At 37.1% G+C, this 23,601-nt stretch overlaps 1 protein-coding gene across 1 annotated transcript in view; it reads right to left on the reverse strand.

Annotated features, from left to right (window-relative positions):
* map3k5 (mitogen-activated protein kinase kinase kinase 5) overlaps window positions 1-23,601 on the reverse strand; it is a 78,791-nt gene that overhangs the window by 35,404 nt on the left and 19,786 nt on the right. Inside the window, exons 3-11 of the mRNA XM_008397315.3 lie at window positions 22,076-22,099; window positions 15,630-15,823; window positions 13,207-13,375; window positions 11,611-11,717; window positions 5,016-5,186; window positions 3,427-3,539; window positions 2,060-2,219; window positions 728-881; window positions 527-634 (exon numbers count right to left, since the gene is read on the reverse strand). Coding sequence (XP_008395537.2) covers window positions 527-634; window positions 728-881; window positions 2,060-2,219; window positions 3,427-3,539; window positions 5,016-5,186; window positions 11,611-11,717; window positions 13,207-13,375; window positions 15,630-15,823; window positions 22,076-22,099 — 1,200 coding nt within the window. The remainder of the gene's footprint in view (window positions 1-526; window positions 635-727; window positions 882-2,059; window positions 2,220-3,426; window positions 3,540-5,015; window positions 5,187-11,610; window positions 11,718-13,206; window positions 13,376-15,629; window positions 15,824-22,075; window positions 22,100-23,601) is intronic.

The following is a 23,601-nucleotide window of genomic DNA, read 5'->3' on the forward strand; positions in this document are numbered from 1 at the left end:
GAATAATTTATCTTTTGTTAAAAGATCACTAGCCGTTTCTCCCGCTACCGTTCGACTTGTTGTTTTGGTTGCATTTACCCAGCATGCCCTGCACTATAGTCCCTATCCTTTGGTTCACTTGATGTTCACATATGAATTCGAACCAAACCAGCGATCACTTGAACAGAACCAAAACCTCAGTTTTTGCTGTTTGGTCTCCATCAGATTTCGAACCAGAAAACACTCAGTGGGAAATTAAAATCGATTATTTAAGTTCCCAATAATAAATAATGATAACAAATATTAAAGCAACAACTCGAAATCAAAGAAACACAACTGGAAAGTTTTAAATCCTCTAACATCACTTTCTTTTTCTTGTTTGTCTCAGATAATGTGAAACTACAGAGAATCAAGCAGAAACTGAGTAATGTCATAATGACATTATCATTATCAGTACAATTCATTTTGTTCTGGAAAATGTGAAGAACACAAAGAACTACTGGAAAAAGTGACATTTTTGTGAACGACAGAGTAGTTGGATACGCACCTTATCGTCTGGAGCAACGTGCCAGATGGACACGGTGTTGTCTTCCACATCTTTGTTTATGGACAAATACGAAGGCTGGTACACTTTCGTCGGCTCCAGTATCAACACCTTGAGGGAAAGATTTATTATTCCACTGTCTATGAATGAGTTCAACGCTGTAGTGTTTTTCTTTTGTGGGGCAGAACTGAATTTGTTACTGACAGGAAATCGAACAGAGGAGACGTCTTTTTTGGTCGACTCCACTAAGAAGTCCATCCAGAAGTCCACCAGCTCCTGTCTGGGTGCCGGCGGCTCGCTGCCGGGCTTCTTAAAGTGCTGGTAGATCAAGATGGTTTCCACCAGAGAGCGCAGGTACCTGGACAGACCAAACCAACCCAGTGAAAAAACATTTAAACAGAACAGGAGGGGTTTCCCCCCACACAGCAAGACAAAAAACACAATGGGATTAAGAGACTGTGCAAAAGTCTAGAGTAACATCTTAAAATAAACCTATTGTGCTTCCTTGAACAAGTTACAAGAGGTCTAAAGTTACATTTTTCACAAAATTATTCTTATTGTTCTTGATTTCTGGTCACTTCTGCCTATTTTGAGCTTCTTTCAGAATGAGCCGTTTTAGGGCCTCCGTCACTTTAAATACAAACCCCAACTCTGACTCGGTTGCTAGGCGATGGGGCTGGGCTCTGGTGAGGTTGCTAGGTAACGGCACAGAGGAAAAGAGTCAAAATAAATTCTGTTCAACATTCAGGCACTTTTATATCTGTTAATGCAGTTATAAAGATGTAATACTATCTATATTAGCGAATTTTATAAGGAGTGTTCACTACATTTTTATGACTATAGTAACATATAAAAATGTAATACTACCTATATTAGTGAATACTACTACTATATATAGTATTTACTACTTATAGCTATATATTATATACATTTGTAAGGAAGAGTTAAGGGTTTAAAATCAAAGTATAAAGATCTGGATGAAAAGCGGAGAGGCAGCTGTAAATTGGATTTTTAGAGACTTTTGTTGACTTACAAAGGAACGATTTAGTAACTGAACTTAAAATATTTGAGGAAAAAAAAAATAGTTTTCTACATCTGGCAAGTTTTTCTTCCAAAGAGCTGCCAGCTGAAAAAAATTCAACTCAAGGTTGATGGATGTCTCATATTCTCCTTCAATTTTATCCTCATTTTGATTATAAGCTCAATAAAACCAACCAGACTAACAAATAGAAACATTTCAAAGACACACAGATGCTAATTTAACTGATTCATTTTTATCCTGAGGCTTTTCTACACATCCCTGCTAAGACTAAAAGAGCAAACACATTCTCCTGTGATCTTTTCTCCTCTTAAAGCAAAATGCACCAAATGTTTTCACAATGGCCACAGATGGCCGCTGCGCCTTCAAGGCAGAGTTGAGCACACTCCAGATCAAAACGACTTTGGGAGCAGTTGGTAAAGGAGTTGGACCAAAATGTGCCTTTTTTTTTTTTTTTTAAGTATGTTGATCTGAGAAAGGCTTGTCCGTGTTCGCACCAGATGGGAGCCTTGAGCTTGAAGAGCTTCTCGGAGGCCTGGATGACCCGGGTGTTGTCGCAGGCCAGGATGCTGGCGCCCAGGAAGAAGCCCACATCCCAGTAACTCTGCAGCTTGTCCAGGCTGCCCTTCTTCCCCAGCAGGCTGCTCAGTTTAACTCCTGGAAAGCAGAATACAGTCAGCACACGTGGGTATTTCATCCAAAAAAGGAAACATTGACTTCTTAGGCTGCAGACAAGTTGGACCAAACTCAAACAAACACCGAGGTACTTCAATGCTCTGCTTGGATTCAGTTTCAGAGAACTGTTAAGGAGAGTTGATCATTTTTTCATAAAGGATTCAGCTGCAGGTAGACTGAAGGTTTCAGTCGATAAAAGCTTCAACACTGCAAAAACAGAAAGTAATACCAAGTATTTCTAGTTTAGTTTCTTGTGCAAATACCTTAGTACACTTGAAATAAGACAAATGAACCTAAAAGTAATATTTCAACAAGACCTAAGAGCTTGTTTTAAGTAAGTAATTCCTTAATATTGATGAAGAAGTAGACTAGCTCCGCTGGCAAATGATTCAACTTATAACAAGACATTTCCCCATAAAGTTAATTTATCAGTGATTGGAACAAGAACTTTTTCATCAATATTAAGGAATCATTTACTTAAAACAAGCTCCTATATCTTGTTGAAATGTTACGTCTAAGTTCATTTATCTCATTTAAAGTGCAATAAGATATTTTCACTAGAAACTAGACCAAAACTACTTGGTAAGATTTTGTATTTTTGCAGTGTAGGAGCTAATTTTAAGTAAATAATTCCTTAAAAATGATGGAAAAAGTATATCTTACTCATAACAAATACATTTTTCCCAAGAGATTTACATTTTCCCATCATTACCAGGTAAATAACATGTGTTACGTAAGGCTCCTTAAAGCTGAAAATGCTAACAAGCAAAAGACTTTAAACGCTAAAGGAAAAACATTCAACACATGAGCTTAGCTGGAATAACACCAACATAGCAGGAATAGTTGTGAATAAAGGCGCAATCTTCTTAAGGAGGTTTACAGTCAACCAGGAAAACCCAGTTCAGTGACAAACAAGCCTTCCTGGGCTCATTAGTCTTTATTGAACACATATTGAGCGCACACCCCGACAGAGAGGGAGCCATCAACGTTTATATTGTTATTGAGGAAACAATCAGAGCTAAAGCACCATTTATGACAGGCACTTAAAAAATAAACCCAATAAAAACCATTTTTCGCTTTAAAATACGTAGAAGACTGATGTGAGGACATAAAAACGTTCGAATGTAATGAAGGATTTCCTGCAGGTATAACTTTAATCAGCCACAGGTTAATCAACAGGTCTGCTTACCGACTTTTCGGAGTTCGAACGAAGAGTCAAACTGGTGTCCAGCTGCCAGCAGGAGAACCGCATAGTTGATGCCAGAGTGTAGTGTTGGCTCAGACTCAAAGCCCTTTTTAAACCTGAGAGCAGAACACAAAGTCCAATAAACACGGTTCCTCCAAGAAATGCGTCATCCCAAAACCCAGGCCTCTCGGAGGCATCATAAAACATTCACAGGGCTTTCAGAGATGGTTGAGGATGGAGGAACAAAACAATTAGACTTATTGAGCTGGGGCCACAAACTGCCAACCAGCAATCATGAGAGCTTCCAACTAACGAGAGATTTCATTCATTTAATGACCAATCTGCTCTGCTGCAGAATGATGTGCGAAACTTATTAGAGCCCCATGCAAGCCTTCTTTTTTTTTTTTTAGATGGAAACTGAAAATACCATCCAGATGGGAGGCTGATTATCTCTGCTGCATGTTCAGTGAACAAATATATGAGGTCTTAATTGCCGTTTTCTGTTAGCGATAATCAGACGGCTTGCGTTGTTGGGCAGGTTTCAGTTTGCTCTGACTGGTCCCGAGTGTTTCGCTGTTCTCCAACGGAAAGACAAACTGTTTACAATCACATCTGACTTCATGCTGTGGAGGATTTATTGTTATTATGATGCAGCTTACATTAAAATAAACCTTTTTTTTCTCACAATAGGGTTTATAAGAATGAAGCTTCTGCAGGAATATGACTGGGTTGAAGTGCTATTCATAATAAACTACTATGAATAGTAAAAAAGGCAAAATTATGCAAAATCTTCCAACATTATTCTTGTTTTTATCCATTAAGTTTTAATGGTCAAATTTCCTGTTTGAACTGACATTAAATGCTCTGCAGGATTAACAACTTCATGCAATAAAGTTAGAAAAACTAGTTGGAAGGTTTCAGAATTTTTCTTTTCTTTTTTGCTTCTTCTTTTAAGTTTTTTCATTTTTCTCTTTTTCTAATTTTTCTCTTTTCCCCATTTTTCTTTTTTAATTTTCCCACTCTTCCTGTTTTCCTTTTTTATATTTTTCCCCATGTTCTTTCTCCCCCCGCCTTTTTTAAAATAATGAATCTTTGGGTTTCACTGAAACAAACTTATAACATTTTTTGCAGTGCAATAAAACTAATATAAATTTCTTGTATCCAATGTGGTATTTAAATCTGATGAAACTTTAAACATTTCTCTCCTTTTATACGCCATTAAATCTAATATCCTAACACGACCGACACGCTTTCTGTTCCTACTCACATTTTTTGTGCATATTTGCAGCAAAGTGTGACAAACTGAATAATGTAAAAGGATGTTTTGCTGTAATCAGATGCAATTTGTTGAAAATAAAAATCATAAATCTTATTACCGACAAATCGTTTTGCTTTCCCGCTAATTGGAAATGTTGGATTAAAGCATCTTGCCATGATGAACTACAGTGAGTCACCACAGTTATTGTGCATCTTGTCCCTCAAAAAGCTTATTTTAACAATATTTATTGGTGACTCAGTGTCTGAAAGAGGCAAATGAGCAGAAATGTAACCGATACGCAGATACACACAGTCGTCCCGCCTGGGTTTCTCACCACAGGGAGCCTTTGTCTCGGCTCTGAGTGTCGGTGAAGTGAGACTCCAGGAACATGTCCTTATAGATCCGTCCCACCATGCAGTAGATGTCCGACGCGACCTGCTCCTCCCCTTCCACCAGGGGCAGCATGATGTCCAGCGCTTTCTGCCTGTCACCAGGCAGGTTCCTCCTGCAGGCACACAAACACACACGAGTGTCAAAACACACAAAAAGCAGAAACGGCAAACAACGAGTCAGACAGAAATCTAATTTCACACACTTTCCAACTTGTGTGAGACGTTTGGCAATAACAAAGATGCTAATTAATTGGCTTGGAGCACAGATCCAGACATGCTGGTTGAAAACTGGGAATATCTTTTGTAATTAGACAATACTTAATGTTGAATTGTCATTACAACATTCTTAATCTGGGGAGATATTCGTGCAATAATGAGCTGCGTTACGGGACGAGGAGGGTAATTATGTCCTGATAAGTTTCTCTTTAATCCGTCTTCATGATGTCTCATACAAACAAACTTAAAATGGGAAAAAAGTAGCTTCTAAAAACTTAGGTTTTGTTCCATTTCAAATTAGGTCAAATCAGACTGAAACGATTAATCATATTAATAGCGATTAATCGATTAATCGTTATCTAACTTGCTGAAAGAACAACATACTCAAATCAATAATTAAGGTCAAAACTGTTCAAAAAATTGATACATTTTGGATTTAAGAGAAACAAAAACATTTGTTTGTAAATATGTTTCACCCAAAACTCCTTAAGTTGTTCAGATTTAGCTTCACAAGGTTCAAATTCACTAACTAATGCCATGTTATTGCATGAAAGGCAATAAAATATTTATTTTTGGATTTTTTTATGTATTTCTAACAAATGCTTAAATGAAAAATCTGCAGAATGTGAATTATTAAAATCAGATTAAACAATTAATTGTCAGAGTAACCAATAGATTAATCAATATAACTGTTAGGTGCAGCTTTGAAGTAAAGAAGCTTTTAAAGTCTAAAAGTTTTCAGGTTATCCAAATAAGTTATAAACAAAACCACCTCAGCAGAAAGTGTGGTTGCTTGGAAACAAAACACAAAGAAATGTGGCATTAGTTGAACAGTTCTCTACAGACTAATAATAATTTATCTTCCAAATAAAGTCATTTATGCTTTACTTCTCCGTATTTGTCAAGCTGCAGCTGCAGTTGTTTTATGAAGATTTTATGTAAGATAACATAAAAGATTTATTATAGTCTCAGCGTAAATCCAGCTGTTTTATGATCAGAGCTACAACCGAGTAGCTTTGATCAAACTATATGGTCTAGTCAAAGTTCAGGTGGAGAATCTGTAGCGACATTTGAAATTTAATTTCCACAGATGCTTCTCATTCAGTCTGAGCTTATAAAAATGTTAATCTCCAGATTAACAATTTCCCACCATGGACTTCAGCTTTTATCACAATATTTTGTGGTGCCAATATAAAAACTGTAAAAGTGACAATAAGAACCATTTATTATTTTTAGGTGACCGTATGGCTCTGACTGACACACAATACATGAATTTAATCATATTTTCAAAGTTATTGATATGTATTGATTGTCTTTTTGAACAAACAGTAACTAACAATCCCAACAGTTCAGACAGTTTTGGGTCTTAAACATCATTAATTGGAAACTAACAAGACAATGATGAATCAATTTATCACGATAAATGATAAATGATGCGATAAATACTCGCCCCTAAGTAAAGGTTCACCCCCAAAAAGCAGCTGAAATGGCAGCAAAACGCGAGTAAAAACCCATTTCTGATTTTTATTTATACTTTGAAGGAAGTGGATGTAACTCCACGCCGTTTCCTACCAAAGCTTTTTCCCCTCCCATCAATAAATCTTTTAGTTTAGATTAGGAAGACTTATTCTGGACACGCTTTGAAAATGAACAAAAAAAAAAGATTCGAGTTCTCCGGGGTGTGAAGGTTAAATACCACGCGAGGCCTGACGGCTATCGCCATGGCGACGGCCCACACAGACCTGCACTATTCCTCGTCCCGCTCTCCGTCTCCTGCCTTTCTCCTCTCCGCGCTGTTGATGCGCATTTGCATAGAGGGCAATTCTTTTCCTGCTCCTGTCAGGCGCTAACCTGAGCAACAGGCTCGCTGTTCAACACCCACATAACGGAGACAGAAGCCGCTGCAAACCGGACGATTCATTAGGGAAGCATAGCAACAGCTTCACATCAATCACTCGGCTTTTATTTAGGCCACATATTGTTAATTTAAGGGCTCTGAGTGGGCCGCGCCGTGCCGAGTCAGAACACAGTGAAATAACCAAAGTGAAGGTAATTATATAACAACACTTCAGCGAAAGAATTCAGTTAGTGTTTCTTTAAATAGAGCGCTTTTATTTAACCAAATTACATAAAGCAATAAAATGTTGCTAACTGGACACAGCCTAGACATGAAGTTTACACACACACTGAATTAAAAGTATATTTTCTAACATGAGATCAGATGCAACTTTTCCAGTTTTAGGTCAGTTGAGATTATTAAAATTATTTCTGTTTGCTAAGTGCCAGAAACATGAGAGGATTTTATAGGGATTTTTCCCCCATACATTTGCATTTGATTTTGGTGCAATATGCAACTTTTATAAATGATATTTTTTAACAAATATGGATAAAGAAAAACCTATCAGAGACAAATAATCTGAAAAATAAAAAAATCAAGCTTCTCACAGTGCTGCTTTTGCCATCTCCAGAAATCCAAATGGTCAAAAACAACCAATCAGAGCCACGAGGAGGGTCTTAGCGCTGTCAATCATGCTCGTGTATGTGCAGCTAATTGTATTAATGGTGGAGAAAAGACTCAACATTACAGGAAAACTGTTTATCCTTAGCTGTAGCACAGCAGAGAGAAAGGAGAGCACATACATGAGGATGATTGGCAGCATTAAGACCCTCCCCAGGCTCTCATTGGTTGTTTCTGGCTGAGTGGTGCATTTCTGCATTTATGTGAGAAATTTAGTATTTAAAAAGAGCCCGACTGAATGATTCAAATGTGAGAATGAAGGATTTAAAATCATACGATCGCTTCAAAGACCAACCAACCTGTGCAGGTCCAATATCTGGATTTGTACAAAATCTCACACAAGAAAGCAGGAAATCTGATATTTAAGAAACCAAGCATTGAAAATACCTAAAAAAGAAAAAAAAGTTCTCCATCTCATTTTCCTGGGACTGAGAAAATGTTCTAATATAACCACAGACAGGGCAGGTTTAGTCTGCTTTAATCTCAGACAGTGAGGAAAGTTTTGTGTATTTTTAGCTGTAGTATGTAAACATCTGGTTTTAACTGTGAACGTAGCAGAAACTGTACAGTTTTTGGCATCATAAATCATGCTTAACCTTCCACCAGAGGAGCGTAAAAGCTTTCTGAACACCCAAACGAGCCTAAAGGACGTCATCTGGGTGAGTTTCTACACGATGTCGCTGTAATTAAAGCTCTCAGGCTCCCTGCAGAGGCATCTCTGCTGCACGCCAGAGTTTTGTTGCATCCTCATTCTGTCAAACAGCCTCACTGCACTTCACGTTAAACTTTACTAAATTAGAAATAACTAGGAAGCTACAGAAATCTTTAAGTATAACAGCTAAGTCATGTTTTTGCCATCATATCCGATTTAAATGGAATTATCTGGTAAAGCTTTTGCTAAGGCTTTTTAACGACCCACTGATTCAAATCAGGCCGGGATAAAATGCAAAACATGCTGGGTGCAGGACGGCATGGCGTGTTTTTCTACTGAAGGACTAAAAAGATGTGCAGCTGATGGAAATGTGAAACAGAATCAACAGGCTTTCTGTGTCCCTAAAAATCTGAAATCAGGAGAATCGAATGTCTCCACTTTTATCTCAAAATGGCAAAACTAAGAAAAAAGCAGTTTACATTAGCACTTATCTAATGTAAAACACTGAAAACATTTATGTTTAAGCTTTTTTTGTTCATAGACGACTTGATTGTATTATTATAATATGCAAAAATTATTGTAATTGTATTGAACTTAATTTAAATACATTTTCAATCTATTCTGATCATAACTATTTGAAGCTTTTTATTTTCATACTTGCATACACATATTTGTGCCTTAGGGTTTTAGTATGTTTGTGTTTGGATCATTTTAATATTTATTTCTGGTGCTGCCTTTCTACACAGTTTCATTTCAGGTTCTCCTCAGGCTTTATAACGAACCAGTGTGTCTATTTTATACTTAATTTGACAGCTACTACTGTGTTTTTACATCTGGAGATCCGTTTCCAACAAGAGGGGTTTTAATCACTAGAAGGAAAAAGAATTGGGAAGTTTTCTTCTCCTGTCACACAATTAAATTAAAACAATAAGGTTGGAATTTGATTTGAGAAAAAACTTGAATTTTTTTGTGATTTAAATCAAAATATTAAGAAAGTGGATATAGCTTGTTAAAAGAAATGTGAAAAAGATTTTAGCTATTAAGTCTATTTTTACGCATTGGCACATTTTGCCTGTTGCAGGTCTGACTGTTGATTTTTACTTTATTGTTAATATACCTTTTCCACTTTTTATAATTCACGCAGACTTAATTTTTTCTCATAATTTCTCCTTTTTTTTTTAACATAATTTCTACTTTAATCTTAAAAAATGTAATCAAAAAAATTGTTTTGTTGCAAAATTTGTAGCAATTTTTGGAAATTGTGCTACAAATTCAGAAAACTTAATGCTGAAAGTGTCTGGTTTGCACATCTCACATCATAATTCAATAATTTCACTTACATTGGTGTTAAATTTCCAGATTTTCTTGACAGATTACACTAGTTATTGATACAAAAAGCAGGCATTTAACAACTGCAACAAAGAAAGCATCTCCTGTTATTGTTTATTACTCTTGCTTTTCTGCACAACTGTTTTTAAATTTTGGGCTTTTATGTCAGAAACCTTAAAATGCAACTTTTATAAATGTGTTTCTATATTTTCTACTTACATAAGACATTCGTCTTCTTTACTGCGTGCAACTGAAACGCAGTTTCTCTGCTGCATGTTTTTTTCTCTCAGCAAAAATAAATCAGACCACACATCTCCTTTACTTTATCTGCAGGTACAGTGACTCATCTCAGCTTTTGTGAGGCGAACTGGAACAAAATATCTGCACCACATTCTGCTCATGAAGCCGAACGATGGATTTTCTGTCTAACATTTATTCTATGCGACTGTGTAACCAAGCAGAAATGGTCCAGGTTGCAGCTGTAAACTGAAAAGTCGCTCACATTCGGTGTCAACAACTGCTGCCAGATTAATGACCATCATCCTTTATTTGCTGAATGAGGCAGATGCACCATAAAAACCGCAGGAAGGTTTTACAAGAAAAGCAGCTGCTGTGAAAGAAGCAGCCAAAACCCAACTGTGTGGCACATCTGTGACATACTGAGGATTTTCTGTTTGGAAAATAATAAACAGCCACTTAAAACCTACATATGTGAACTTCAGTATACTGATAAAATTAAGCAAAATAGTTTAAAACATCCTGACAAAGACAAAAACAATTAAATTATAAAAATCCCCCATTAGAATTCACTACAGGGTAGTTCTGCAGCAATGCATTCTGGGTACAGAACAGAGGTCATTTGTCTTCAAGATGAAGTTGAAGACATCTTTAAACAAAAAAAAAAACACAAAGCAGGCCGAATGAATGTCGTTTATTATTTGGAAAGTGAATTTCTGGATTTACTATTTGGCAACATTTAGAAACAAACTATTTTGGTTTTAGATTTTAGTATCAATACTCAGCCCAATAAGTTCACATATAAAAAACTACAAAAAAGAAAAAAAGGAGTACATTTCTACTAAAACCACAAGAAATTCTGAAGTTTATTTCAGAAAAAAGAAATTCCGATTTTGAGGAATTGAAAATTTCACAGAAAAAAAAAAAATCTGGGATTTTAAGATTAATCTCAGATTTTTTTCAAGAAGAAACTTGGACATTTCTGAGTTTAATAAGTCAATAAATTGCTAGGAAAAACTCAGAAATTTTTAGATTAATCTCTAGGAAAAAAATGTGAAATTTTTGAGGTTGACAGGTGTAAAATTTTCCAGAAAAAATGTAGAAATTTTGAGATTAATCTAAAGAAAATTCTAGACAAAAAAAACTTGAAAATTTGAGTTTCAAAAATCAAAAATTTGCTAGGAAAACTCAGAAAGCTCAAGGTTAATCCCCTAAAAAAATTTCTAAAAAAAAACCAGATTTTTTTTTTGATTAATCTAAAAAACAATTCTTGAAAAAGAAAACTTGACCAGTTCAGTTTCACAAGTCTAAAATTTGCTAAAAAACAAAACAAAAAAAACAACAACAAAAAACTGAAAATGTCTTAGATTAATCAAAAATGTTCTGAAAAATGTTCTTGCTTTTTATTTTTTTTTATTTTTATTTTTTTTATTACAATGTCCCTCAGAGGTCATCGTTCAAAATAAACCAAAATGCTTTCTTCTAGAAAAGTTTCCTGTGTGTAACATCTAATAATTAAAGCCTTCAGGTTTGGCAGATCAGCAGGCTGTAAAGCAAAATGCTACTTGCATGTTTTCCGTCTTACCGGTTCAGTGCAAAGGCATAGTGAAACTTCACGTGTGGATGAGCCATGGGGTCAAAGGTCGGCAGCTTCTCGAGAGTTTCAAATAGCTTCACAATGGACTCATAATCCTGGAAGGCAAATAAAAAAAGGCAGCTCAGTTTCTGCTGCACCCTTCTCCTTCACACTGTTGACATAAAGATTGTGGGAACAGAAGCAGCTCCTGCAAAACTCTGACTTCAGCAAGACATTAATCTTCTCATGCCACCGTGTTCATGCAGACGCTCCACTCGCTCGAGCAGCGAACGCATGCCGGTAATTGAGTGGGCTCTTCATCATATTTTTTGTTCCTTATATTTGCCTACATATTCACTCCAGCCACTGCCTGCTGAATAATTCACGACATCCTGTATGCTTGTTGTCCTAATGAAAGATTCATGAGGCTGTGCGATGCTTTTGGTGAGCAGCAGGATGTGGACAATGAATGCGCCACAAAGCAGAGATGAAAGATGGGGAAGAATGGAAGTTTTAAAATGAGCGGCACAAAAGATGCGCCACAAGCTCTCCGCAGGTGGTTTGGGACGACTTGTGTTTGAGGAGAAACGATCCTCTGAAGGGATGAAAGTGGCTGAGGTGACCTCTTCCAAACATCTACCTTCAGTCGCTACGTCTGAGTTTACTTTCCTCTTAAATGTGACATTAAGATCATCTTTGAGGTTTTGTTGTTGTTGATTTTCTGCTAAACGAAGCTGCAGCTAATGGTTGTTTTAGTAATTGACTATTACCAATGAGTAAAATACATAAATACATTTAAAAATGTATATTATAAACAGACATTTGGACATTTATCATCAATAAAAATACAATTGACTCGTTCATTATTTTCACAAGAGCTATTCCTTAATACTGAACTGTTTCTGCTAAAGAGCAGATAACGGTTATAGAAACTAATTCAAATCTTGCTAATGCTGCTAATATGTAGCGCTGTTTAACGGTTGCCTACCAAGATGGCGGATTTCTGGAATGACTTACTTCTGGCCCGGTCTTGTGGGAACCGTCTATAAATAATGAAGTGCTTTAATGGAGTATCTAATTGGGACCGATTATGTCATGGATTGTGTTTAACGTATCATCTGTCATTAACAACTTTATCTGGCATCTTATTGACTCTTCATTTGTTTTGTAGAAAACTAAATCTGACTTTCAGTAAATTTTCTGGTGCTTATTCTTAATTGTGCACCTGGAAAACAATTAACTTGTCTGGAGAGAGAGTTCCTAAAACCTCAACAGGTGCAGCAAATAAACATTTTATTGTTCATACACTGTGCCAGACAAAATACGTTTCACAATTTTTTTTAGTTAAGGTCTCGAGTTTGAACACTTGGAGACATTTCTGACTGCTGCCATCCAGTCACTGAATGTTTTAGTCAAGCACAGCTCGACTGTCACAGAGATATGGGTAAACATGGCAACAGTACAACCTGGAGACAGTCCGACACAGAGCATTAAACATTTTCTAACTTGGTGCCGTGTCTGTCCTCAGGTAGGAGGAAAATATCTCGTCTTTTTCGCTGCTTGCTGCTCAGAACAACATGTCGTTTTTCATAGCTCAGTGCTCACCTGGATGTCTCTGTATGTCAGCAGCAGGTTGATGACCACGTCCACTGAAAGACACTCCACGTTGTCCAGCCTCTGCTGAATTCGGCTCAGTTCGGCTGACAGCTCCACGCCGGTGTAAAGTTCCCGAGCTTTACGGATCTCGTTCAGAATGGTCTCTCTGAAAAAATGGCTGCAGGACAAAAACGATACTTTTAGTTAGGAAAACCAATCAGATTTATGTTGTTTTGGCTTTTTTTATGTTTCTGACCTTGAGACACATTTTTATATCAGACTGAGTTAATACAAGTTAAAAAAATTATAGAATTTCATTTATTAAAGCCAAGGTGACCCGTTAATGCTTATGATAGGTCTTCACTTTTTTTTTTTTACAAAATCATTTTTAGATAAGTCTGGTTTTGAATTCCTTTCACAATAAGCCGTTTAAGTCGTTTTAGGGTCTCTGTCACTTTAAATCCATGTAACCTCCCTCCTAACCTGTGCTGGAATTCTGCTGGGGTTGCTAGGTGACGGGCTGGGCCCTGCTGAGGTTGCTAGGTGACGGGCTGGGCTCTGCTGAGGTTGCTAGGTAACCTCAGCAGAGTGCTGGTGGACTATGATTTAACAAGAGGGCCATTTTTTTAAGCACATAAAAACATTTACTTATTACTAAAAATACCGGGGTCGTTTTTATTTTTAAGTGCTTCGGCTTTTTTAGAACAACAAAAATGTGAATTTTGAATAATATGTCCCATTTAAAAGACAAAAACTAGTTTTTAAACATTTTAATTTACTAAAATAAATGGTGAAACATTTTCAATCTCAAAAATCCCTTTTTGTAAATCTGTAACAATGATGTATAACCTTCAGCGGAAGTCCATGTCAGTAGAGAACTTTAACTTCCTCTTACTCAAACAACCGTAAGGTTTCCTCAAACTGGGCATAAAGTAAATAAATGTATGGCCATCCTCCTCCTAAGGTAAATATGTTAAAGTTAAATTTAACTGACAGCAAAAGTATTGGTATTCCTTTAACTTTTTGGAAACAGTTGAATATTTTTAACGCCAGCGCTCATGCGTGTAGTTGGACACACCTGGTTTTAATTAAACGATACACAAATATTAGAATGGGCCAGTTAAGAGAAATACCTAAATTCATTTTTATCTGTGTAAACTGAACATTGAACTTCACAGATCTTATTGATCCAATTTGAGAAATAATGTCTAAAACTGGTAACGTCACGTCAAAAACGTGGTTCAGCAAAGTACTGACTAATTACAGGGACATAGCACACTTTAAAATTATTTCTATAATGACTTTACAGCATTTGAGACCACCGTGATCCAGACTGTAAAATGGTCTGCATTGACAATCACCATCTTTCCCTGGAAGACATTTCAGTCTTTATTTGAAGGGGTGTGCATAAGACTGACATGCACAGTCAGTCTTATGCACCAACATGTCATTAACATGATATAACATGTTAATGATGTTATGTCATGTTAATGACATGTTAGTGCATAAGACTGACATGCACAGTCAGTCTTATGCACCAACATGTCATTAACATGATATAACATGTTAATGATGTTATGTCATTAACATAATGACAGATGTTAATGACATAGCATCTGTCATTAACATAAATAAGTCTTTATGAATGTTTATGACTTGTCATGAAGTGTCATTCGGTAAATAATGACACTTTTAATGCAAAGTTGCTCTAAAAGTTGCATTAAAAGTGCCAACTTTGCATGATTTTGTAAATTATGATAATTTAATGCAAAGTTGGCATTTTTAATGGACTTTTAATGCAACATTAAAAGTTTTAGAGCACCTTTGCATTAAAAGTGTCATTATTTACCGAATGACACTTCATGACAACCGTCATAAACATTCATGAAGACTCCTTTCTGCCCATGACAGGTGTTATGTCATGTTTTTGACAGTGTCATGTCAGTCTTATGCACACCCCTTCAAATAAAGTGTTACCGACATTTCCATCTAAATCAATCAATCAATCAAATTTTATTTGTATAGCACATTTCAGCAGCAAGGCATTTCAAAGTGCTTTACATAATTAAAATAAAAACAGAAATAAACAGTGAGAAAGAGAGAAATTTAAAAAATAAAAATAAAAAAAACAAAAAACATTACATCATTAAAACGTCAACTAAATGTTGAACATGCAATTGGTGCATTTTACAGCTTTGCCATTTCTGCTTGGATCCTTCGCTGTGTCAATAAAAATGGTCCGTAAACAGAGTTCTTCCTCTGCAGAACAGCCAAAAACAGGATGTTTGTTCATTCAACATCCCTTCTTATGAGCCGCAGTGGCGAAAGCCTTTTTATTAGGTTACAAAATCTTTGCAACATGACCAAAAGGACAGATTCACAGCCACGGGATGGTCGCTGATGACACACACACACTGCAGGAAAGCACTCACTGAGAGTTGGCCTGTGACACTTTGAGCAGCTGAATGAAGCGGTCCAGCAGCGGCATGCAGATGGGCCCCAGCAGCATCTCGAAGCTGGGCTGCATCAGCTCCGTCAGGCCCTTCATGAGGCTGCTCTCGCAGCAGTACACCTTGTTGTGAGGTGTGACCATGTACGGGATGAAGGTGTAGTTGGCTGAACATGTCTGTGGACGGAAAACACAAACATTAAATGCTGTTGGAGTAACCAGTAAAGCAGTGTAATCGTTTATATTTACTTCTCACTTCACATTAGAAACAGTTAGAGATGTGTTTTCACACCTGACAGTCTGGTAGATTTGGTACAACTGGGGATCAAAATTGCAACGCTTGTTTCATTTTCAGCTGGTCTGTTTCTCTTTCACACTGCATTGCATCAAACGATCCAAACCCTTTGAAAAACCTGTTCACCTCCTCGCCTGTGGGGGCGCTACACCAAGAACTACTATAGGAAATGACATTAAAACCTCAGAATAAGACACTGAGTAAACTTTTGTTTAAGAAATGTAAACAAAAATGGAGTAAAAATGGGGTAATTTAAGATTTTCTTTGGCAAAGACAATGAGTCGTTTCTCCCGCTAGCGCTAAACACGTTTGTTTTGGTTGCATTTACCCAGAATATTCTGCGCTATAGTTCACTTCCTGTTTTCGGAGCGGTCTCCAGTCTGCTTGGTGTTCACACATGCCACCAAATTTCACTTCAACTGAAACAAGATGCAAGTTTGTAGGTGGACCAGTTTGTTGTTTTGGTCCATATCAGAGTTTAAGTATTCACATCTCAGCAGATTTCCAAGACAAACTTTAATAAAGTTGGATTAAAGTGGACTAAACAGTACTGGTGTGAATGGATCCTTAGTTTCAGTCACAAAATATTATCTTTCTTCAAAGAAATTTACACATTTAAATATTAATTTTAAATGCATATTATGCGACACCTTGTTTGGACTTTTTCACGCGTTTTTACGGCAGTTACGCTGATTATGTCTATTAAAGTAAATAATCGTCATTACAGCTTTTGCTTTTCATTCATGTTTGGGTTTGTATCTCACTATACTTGCAGTCATTTAAATGAGAAATCATACATGATATTTGGAAAAAGTGATGAATTTATGGGACAAAATACACCAAACCCAGTATAAGACGGCGCTCATCCAGGAAATAAGTACTGACCACAAATTTACCGTATTTTCCGCACTATAAGGCACCTAAAAACCTTCAATTTCCTCTAAAGCCGACAGTGCGCCTTATAGTCTGGTGCCCCTTATATATGGACCAATATTGAGCCACAACAGGTCTAGCAACTACGGTAAGCAGCCGCCGACTTCATTTTCCCCGTAGAAGAAGAAGTGTGCGGTGCATGCTGGGATAGTTGTCAGAACGCTGGCTTGTTAATAAAGTTTGATAATACATTTAAAGCCAGGGGGTGGAGGGGCGGGAGCAGAGAGACAGAGGCTGTGGCTGCAGTGTGTCGGTTGGTCTGTGTTACCCAGAAAGCAGTTGGGCACAATATCGCAACACCAACACCGTGAGTGAAACGACTGGGGCAGCTACTATATAAAGTACTCGGGACCACTTCTTTACAATGTGGATGTGTAATAATAGAGTACGGAACAAATTGGCAACCTGAACTGAAGCGTCTATTCTATGCGCCTTATATATGAAAAAAGTTTTAATTGAAGATGCGCCTTATAGTGCAGAAAATACGGTATCCAGTGAGGAGCAAAAGTTTGGAGATCCTACAAACCGGCACCCTAACTGAGGCTTTGAAGGCACTTTTTGAAAAACTCAGTTTTACTGTAATTTTCTGAAGTGGTGAAAAATGACTCAACAAAAATTACAGTGGATCTTGGTGTTTATAGCAGTTTATGACCACAGTTTCCCATCAACAGCTAAGATCCACGAACAGCTGAACAAAAAATGTCAGTTTTAAATTGTTCAAATCACTAAACGTCCGATGTGCAACCTTCAGTTAGACAGAACTTGTGACACATTGTTGCACTCCCTTTTCTCCCAACAGCTGCGTCGCCAAATATTTCATATGTTATACTTTATGGTAAAACAATCAGTCTGTGCACCATTTACAGGAATTTAACTGCACTACAGTAACGTAGCCATCAAAATGTTACAATCTTTAGCTTAGAGGTAATTTTCTGATAGAAAAGTAACTTATTTTAATGCTACACAAAAGCAACTTGCATGGGAAATTAAATAATCTCACATAAATTGAGAGACAGAGAAATGTATCCCTCTTACAGTTAATCAACGTTTGTAAACATGTGTTGGCAACATTTAGTTTTATTTAAACAAGAAATCTGCACACATCAGCAGACATGTTGTACCGAGAACATAAAAAGTAACAAATTGAGTAAAAGTAAATATCTTCTGGTTGGGAAACCATCTTGTTTTTAGTGAGAAAAGTAAAAGTGCTCACTCCATCATTTTATGACTGGCTAATACTAATCAACACATTCTGGTTAGAAGGAGTTTTCTATTAAAGAACCAATCTGTTTTCTGTTCAGAACACCTGCTGGTTTTGCTTCGTCATAATCTGTCATCAATATCCATACATGATCATGATGACTGAGTTTTAGCTAGATGTGCATCAAAAAGCTGCTCTTTAGCGTTTAATATTCCTGATCTGCTCTGAAATCGGGAAATGTTCTAAACTTCATTCTTAAATAAACAACTAAACTTATTTCTGAATTCCCATCAAAACTAACTTGATAGAGAATAAACCGGACAGTTTTTTACTGTAAATAGATGGGAAGAAGAGTTTCAGAGGAAGTTTAAGCTGCTTCCTCTGCTTAAAGCTTTTTATTTCACAAAACATTACTGTGACTAAGTCAGCATGAACACACAGCAGCTGTGAGAACAGCAGCGATAACTACGCCATTAAAAGCTTATTTCTTATTCTACAAACGCTGACAGGTATACACTTCGATGGATTTAGCATTTTCCTCCAGTCCACTGAACAAATTACAGTGAAATTTAATGCTGACCTGCTGCAAACCTTTGCAGACACCATCACTTTCCTCCATCATTTGTCTTTTATTTTGCTTCATGTCTTATTTCTGCTGCAGCCAACAGCACCGACAGGGCTACTTATTTACATCTCGTTTGTAGACATCCGTGGTTTGGCTGTAATGACAAAACTCTGGTGGCCTTTCTGCTGGTAATTAAAGAAAGAGGAAATGTGTGGTGCGTGCACACAGCTGAAGCACAAAAAGAAAACCTTGCAATGTTTTCAAAAAGAAAAAAAAACTTGTTAGATGAGCATCAGAAGCTGAAACGCAGCTGCTTCCTGACTAACAATCGATCATGTTTTCAGCTGATGCCTTCACTGCCACTGAAAAGGAAGTGAAAGACGGCACGGTGCAGCGATGAAATCTATCAACTGATAACAACTTCCTCCTGTGCAACAGAGGATAATGACATCAACTCTCTGAAAAAACAATAACACCCTGACCCCTGGTTCTCTTAACTAAAGCATGCTGCAAAACACTGCTGCTATATTTAGCTCTACTGTCTGTGTATGATTCATGCCGTCACAGGAATCAAATGGCAGGTTTGTTTCCAGGAGCTGCTGAATGTTTCAGAACAGCTGCAGCTCATCTGACGGGAACTTGAACGAGTCGTTTACAGGTAAAAGCTCACCGAGGTGAAACAGACTTTGGCTCAAGGGGAATCTGAGGCCTGGGATTGATGATGAGTTGCTCTATTTGTTAGCTCGTCACATTAGCAGCTCATCCTTAGCAGCCAGGCTGAAACCTGCTGTTGCAGCGTAATTAAACAGATTCTGTTTCTGCAGCTTTCACCAAAAGGGAATATATTATACAAAACTCGCATCTTCCATTTGAGTCTCAACTGCTTCTAAAAACAGCCAAGATGCTACAAAAAAAAAATACTGAGTGGGTTTTGTTTTTCTTTAATAAGTTTATATTTTTTGGTGTCTGGAAAATGAGCAGTTTCAAAACGTCTGGAATGTAACATCATAAATCAGCAGGCGACAACCCCAGTGAAGCCCAGCTCGTTACCTAGCAACCCAAGCTGAGCTCCAGCATGTTTGGTCAGCTGGTTTTACCGTTGTATGCGCTGTATAATGGCTGCTGGAAAAGACAAGTGTTTTATTGTTGACTTCCAATTCAGAAACAACTTGCTGCATCCTTGTTAGTTGTGCAGGAAGCTCTACTTCTGCTTTTCAAAGACGCACAGTTGTGTAGTTGTGCATCTCTTTGGAGTCATTTTCACATGCGAGTCAAAACGTTGAGTTTGGAGACGTGACCAGGTGTGAACATTTTGTGGGGGTGAACGCAGCGGTACGAGCCGCATCAACGGTGACGGAAGAAAAATAAATAACTATAAAGAGACATTTATAGTTGCAATGCATGGAGGCAGGCAGCTTATTAGGATTTAAAGTAATAAAAGGCACTAAAAAAGCTAATTCTGAAAGGAATGAAACTAAATGAGACCGTTTTGTATTGTGCATAAACTTATTCTAACCTGTTCAATAATCCACCGTTAAGACTTTTTTATGCACCTACCAATGATTGACCGATAAACGTTACCAATCTAGCTAGCAATGGTTCATTTGTCCCACAAGAAAAATAAACTACATAGAATATATACGATAAAATTGTCCTGTCAATTTTAACATATTTAAGGTCAGCTTACATATTTTCTAATGAATTCATTAATTTTAGATACATGCGTTGAAGAGATGTGAACAACCTGTTAACTCAGAGAATCCCTTCTTTATTCCACACAAGCATTAAATCTTTGGTAGTTTGTAAAAACACAGTGAGTTCACTGGGAAATAAAGCTGCTGGAAATTGCTGGAAATGGATCCACAAAATTATAAACCAATTACCTGAGTTTTAATTATGATGGCAGGCAGTTAAAAATATCACATTTCAGACAGTTTGTGACTCGAGCTTTAGATAGAAATCCAGTGAAACATCTACAGAGTATTTTATGCACTCAGAATATTAAAGACAAATTTTTTTGTGTGATTTCAGTGTTTTATGCTGACAATTCAGATTGATCCCATTTATGTTAATATAAAAGTTTTACAGTTAGCTTGGATCATTTGACAGTGCACCGTGAAAATGTTGCAATTTTGGTCCCCAAAAGAACTGAGTCAACTGGACGATCAGGTGTGAAAACATCTTAAGAATGAGTTTGAAAATAAAAACCATCTTGAAAATAAATAACTGTAAAACTATACAGCTGTGTAAAACTATACAGCTGTGTTTTGTGAGAAGAACGGATCACCTTTCTACTCCTTTGAAATGTTTTTATTCTTGAGAGAAATATAACAAACATTAAGAAGTTATGAAACACTTGCATCACTGCTGATGTTTTATACGACCAGTGTGCATAAAAACACTGCAAAAACTAAATTTTACCAAATATTTTGCTCTAGTTTCTAGTGCAAATATCTTAGTTCACTTAAAATAAGACAGAACTTACAAGAAACATTTCAGCAAGAAATAGGAGCTTATTTTAAGTAAATAATTCATTAATATTCCACTGGCAGATTAATTTATGACAAGATATTTGCACTAGAAGCTACACCAAAACCACTTGGTATCATTTAGTTTTTCTGCAGTGAAAGCATCCATGTCTGCTGCTACAGAGTTGCATTTTAACTGTGTTTTCATGAGCAGCAGGATGAGATAAGAGGGGGTTGCTGGAGTTCAGAGGCCGGCGTCTTACAGGAAGTAGGGAGAACAAATGACAGTGGGTGACATGAATGAGTTCACACTCTGATCCTGAGATAATCAGCACTTTTCACTCTGCAGGAGTCGGAGAACAGAGCGTCTCATGCAGCGCAGGGTCAACTCTGTCCACTGAAAACCTCAGCCTTTATATCTCACATCAGCCAACATTTATCAGGCAAAATGTGTTGGTGTAGCAAAGTAGGAAGCTTTATCTGTTGCCTCGGCTTTTGCAAACAGCGATAAAGGTAAAAGATATATCTGCATCAGAATCTACAAATGAGATTTTATGCAGAGGTTACAGTTCAATCTGCCAGTTAAAAACAGGATTTCCTCAGTTTTAAGGAACCACCTTATTTGAATGCTGCTGCCGTTTTTTGCAAACCAAATTCTCAAAGTGCCTGAAGTGTTTCATGCACCATGTGTGGTGAATCACACGAAGCAGCTGTCATGTGGGGAAATAGCATCTTGAAAGTGAAAGAAGAGACTTTTTTTCATATTTTAACCAAACAATTATCACAGCTCCTCAACCACAATTTGCTGCAAGAGTGCAAACCTTTATAACGCTGAGAACAGAAGCATAAGGCTTTCGCTGCTCCGTTTGTAAACCAGCATGTTCTTTACACAACATAATATGTGTGAGAAACGGGTGAGTAATGTGTGAAAACGAAGGAAACGGGGGAAAAAGCTTTGTGTACTTACAGTGTTCTTCTGGCAAATTATCTCCTGAAATAAGAGCAAAGAAAATATGTTCAGAGGCTGGACAGGAACATTTTCTCCCAGGGATAATTTACTGCTATCACACCTGCTGGGTTAAACCAATCAAAGCTGTTAGTTTAAAAATATAACAAATAACGGCCTCATATGCTAAATTAAATAAACGTCCTCCAGTATGAAATGTTAAAACGGATCCCTCTAGCATGTATATTTGAGTTTTCCCTTTGGAAAAATGTCCATCCATCCATCCATCCATTTTCTTGCACCCTTTGTCCCTCAGTGGGGTCAGGAGGGTTGCTGGTGCCTCTCCAGCTAACGTTCCAGGCGAGAGGTGGGGTCACCCTGGACAGGTCGCCAGTCTGTCGCAGGGCAACACAGAGACACACAGGACACACAACCATGCACACACACTCACACCTAGGGGCAATTTGGAGAGACCAGTTAACCTGACAGTCATGTTTTTGGATTGTGGGAAGAAACCGGAGTACCCGAAGAAAACCCACCATGCACAGGGAGAACATGCAAACTCCATGCAGAAAGACCGGGACCGGGAATCGAACCCAGAACCTTCTTGCTGCAAGGCAACAGCTCTACCAACTGCACCACAGTGCAGCCCCCCTTTGGAAAAATTACTATTCTGAATTATTCTTCTAGTAATTTTTAAATAACAGCATTGTGCCATTTTCATGTCTAAAGATAATTTTGGCACAAATGTATCACCTCCTGTGTTAACAAGTGCAACAAATGTTTGAAAACTGCTAATTTTAATCATCATGCTCCAAAACAACTAATCAGAGATTCAAAAATACCCTGGAGTGGCTCATCTTTCTCACATTTATTCTATTGAGACCAAAAAAACAACAGAGATATTTAAGTCTTCTGGTTTAAACAGGTGGAGAAATAATTTCATCTCAGTCAAACTGGCAAATCATCTCCTGAAATACGAGCAAAGAAAATGAGAGAAGAAGAAGAAGAGCAGTTTTTGGGTCTTAACACAGATTCTCAGTTGGAATTAGGTTTGGACTTTGACTAGACCACAAAAAACACTTAGATCTAAACTACTTCATCGTAGTTTTGGTTGTATGTTTATAGTTGGAGGGTTAATGAAGCACAGTTTCTGTTTTCACAGTTATTTCCTTCCCTTTGTTGGTTTTCAACAAGAACTATTAAAGTTTGTGATTCTAATGTGACAAAATGTGAGAAAAAGTTCAAACTTAATGCAAACGACCAGATTTTCTCTCTGAATAAAAACTTCAGGCAGGAACTTGTCCAGGTTAAATGAAAGAAATAAAAATCACAGAAGAAGCTGCAGAAAATGAAGATATTAAAGTAAAGAGATTAACGGCGGAACAGCGAAATTAATGAAAGTGTAATTATTTCACTTTTAAACCATCTATGTGCAAGAAAATAAAAAATATGAGAGCAAACTTGTACAGAATAAAGTCAAAAGAATGAGAATAAAGTTGTAATATTATAACAATAAATAATAAAGTCAACGTAATAAGATTATT

This window comes from Poecilia reticulata, chromosome 21, assembly GCF_904066995.2.
Source record: "Poecilia reticulata chromosome 21, P_reticulata-male-v2, whole genome shotgun sequence".
Classification (NCBI taxonomy): Eukaryota; Metazoa; Chordata; class Actinopteri; order Cyprinodontiformes; family Poeciliidae; genus Poecilia; species Poecilia reticulata.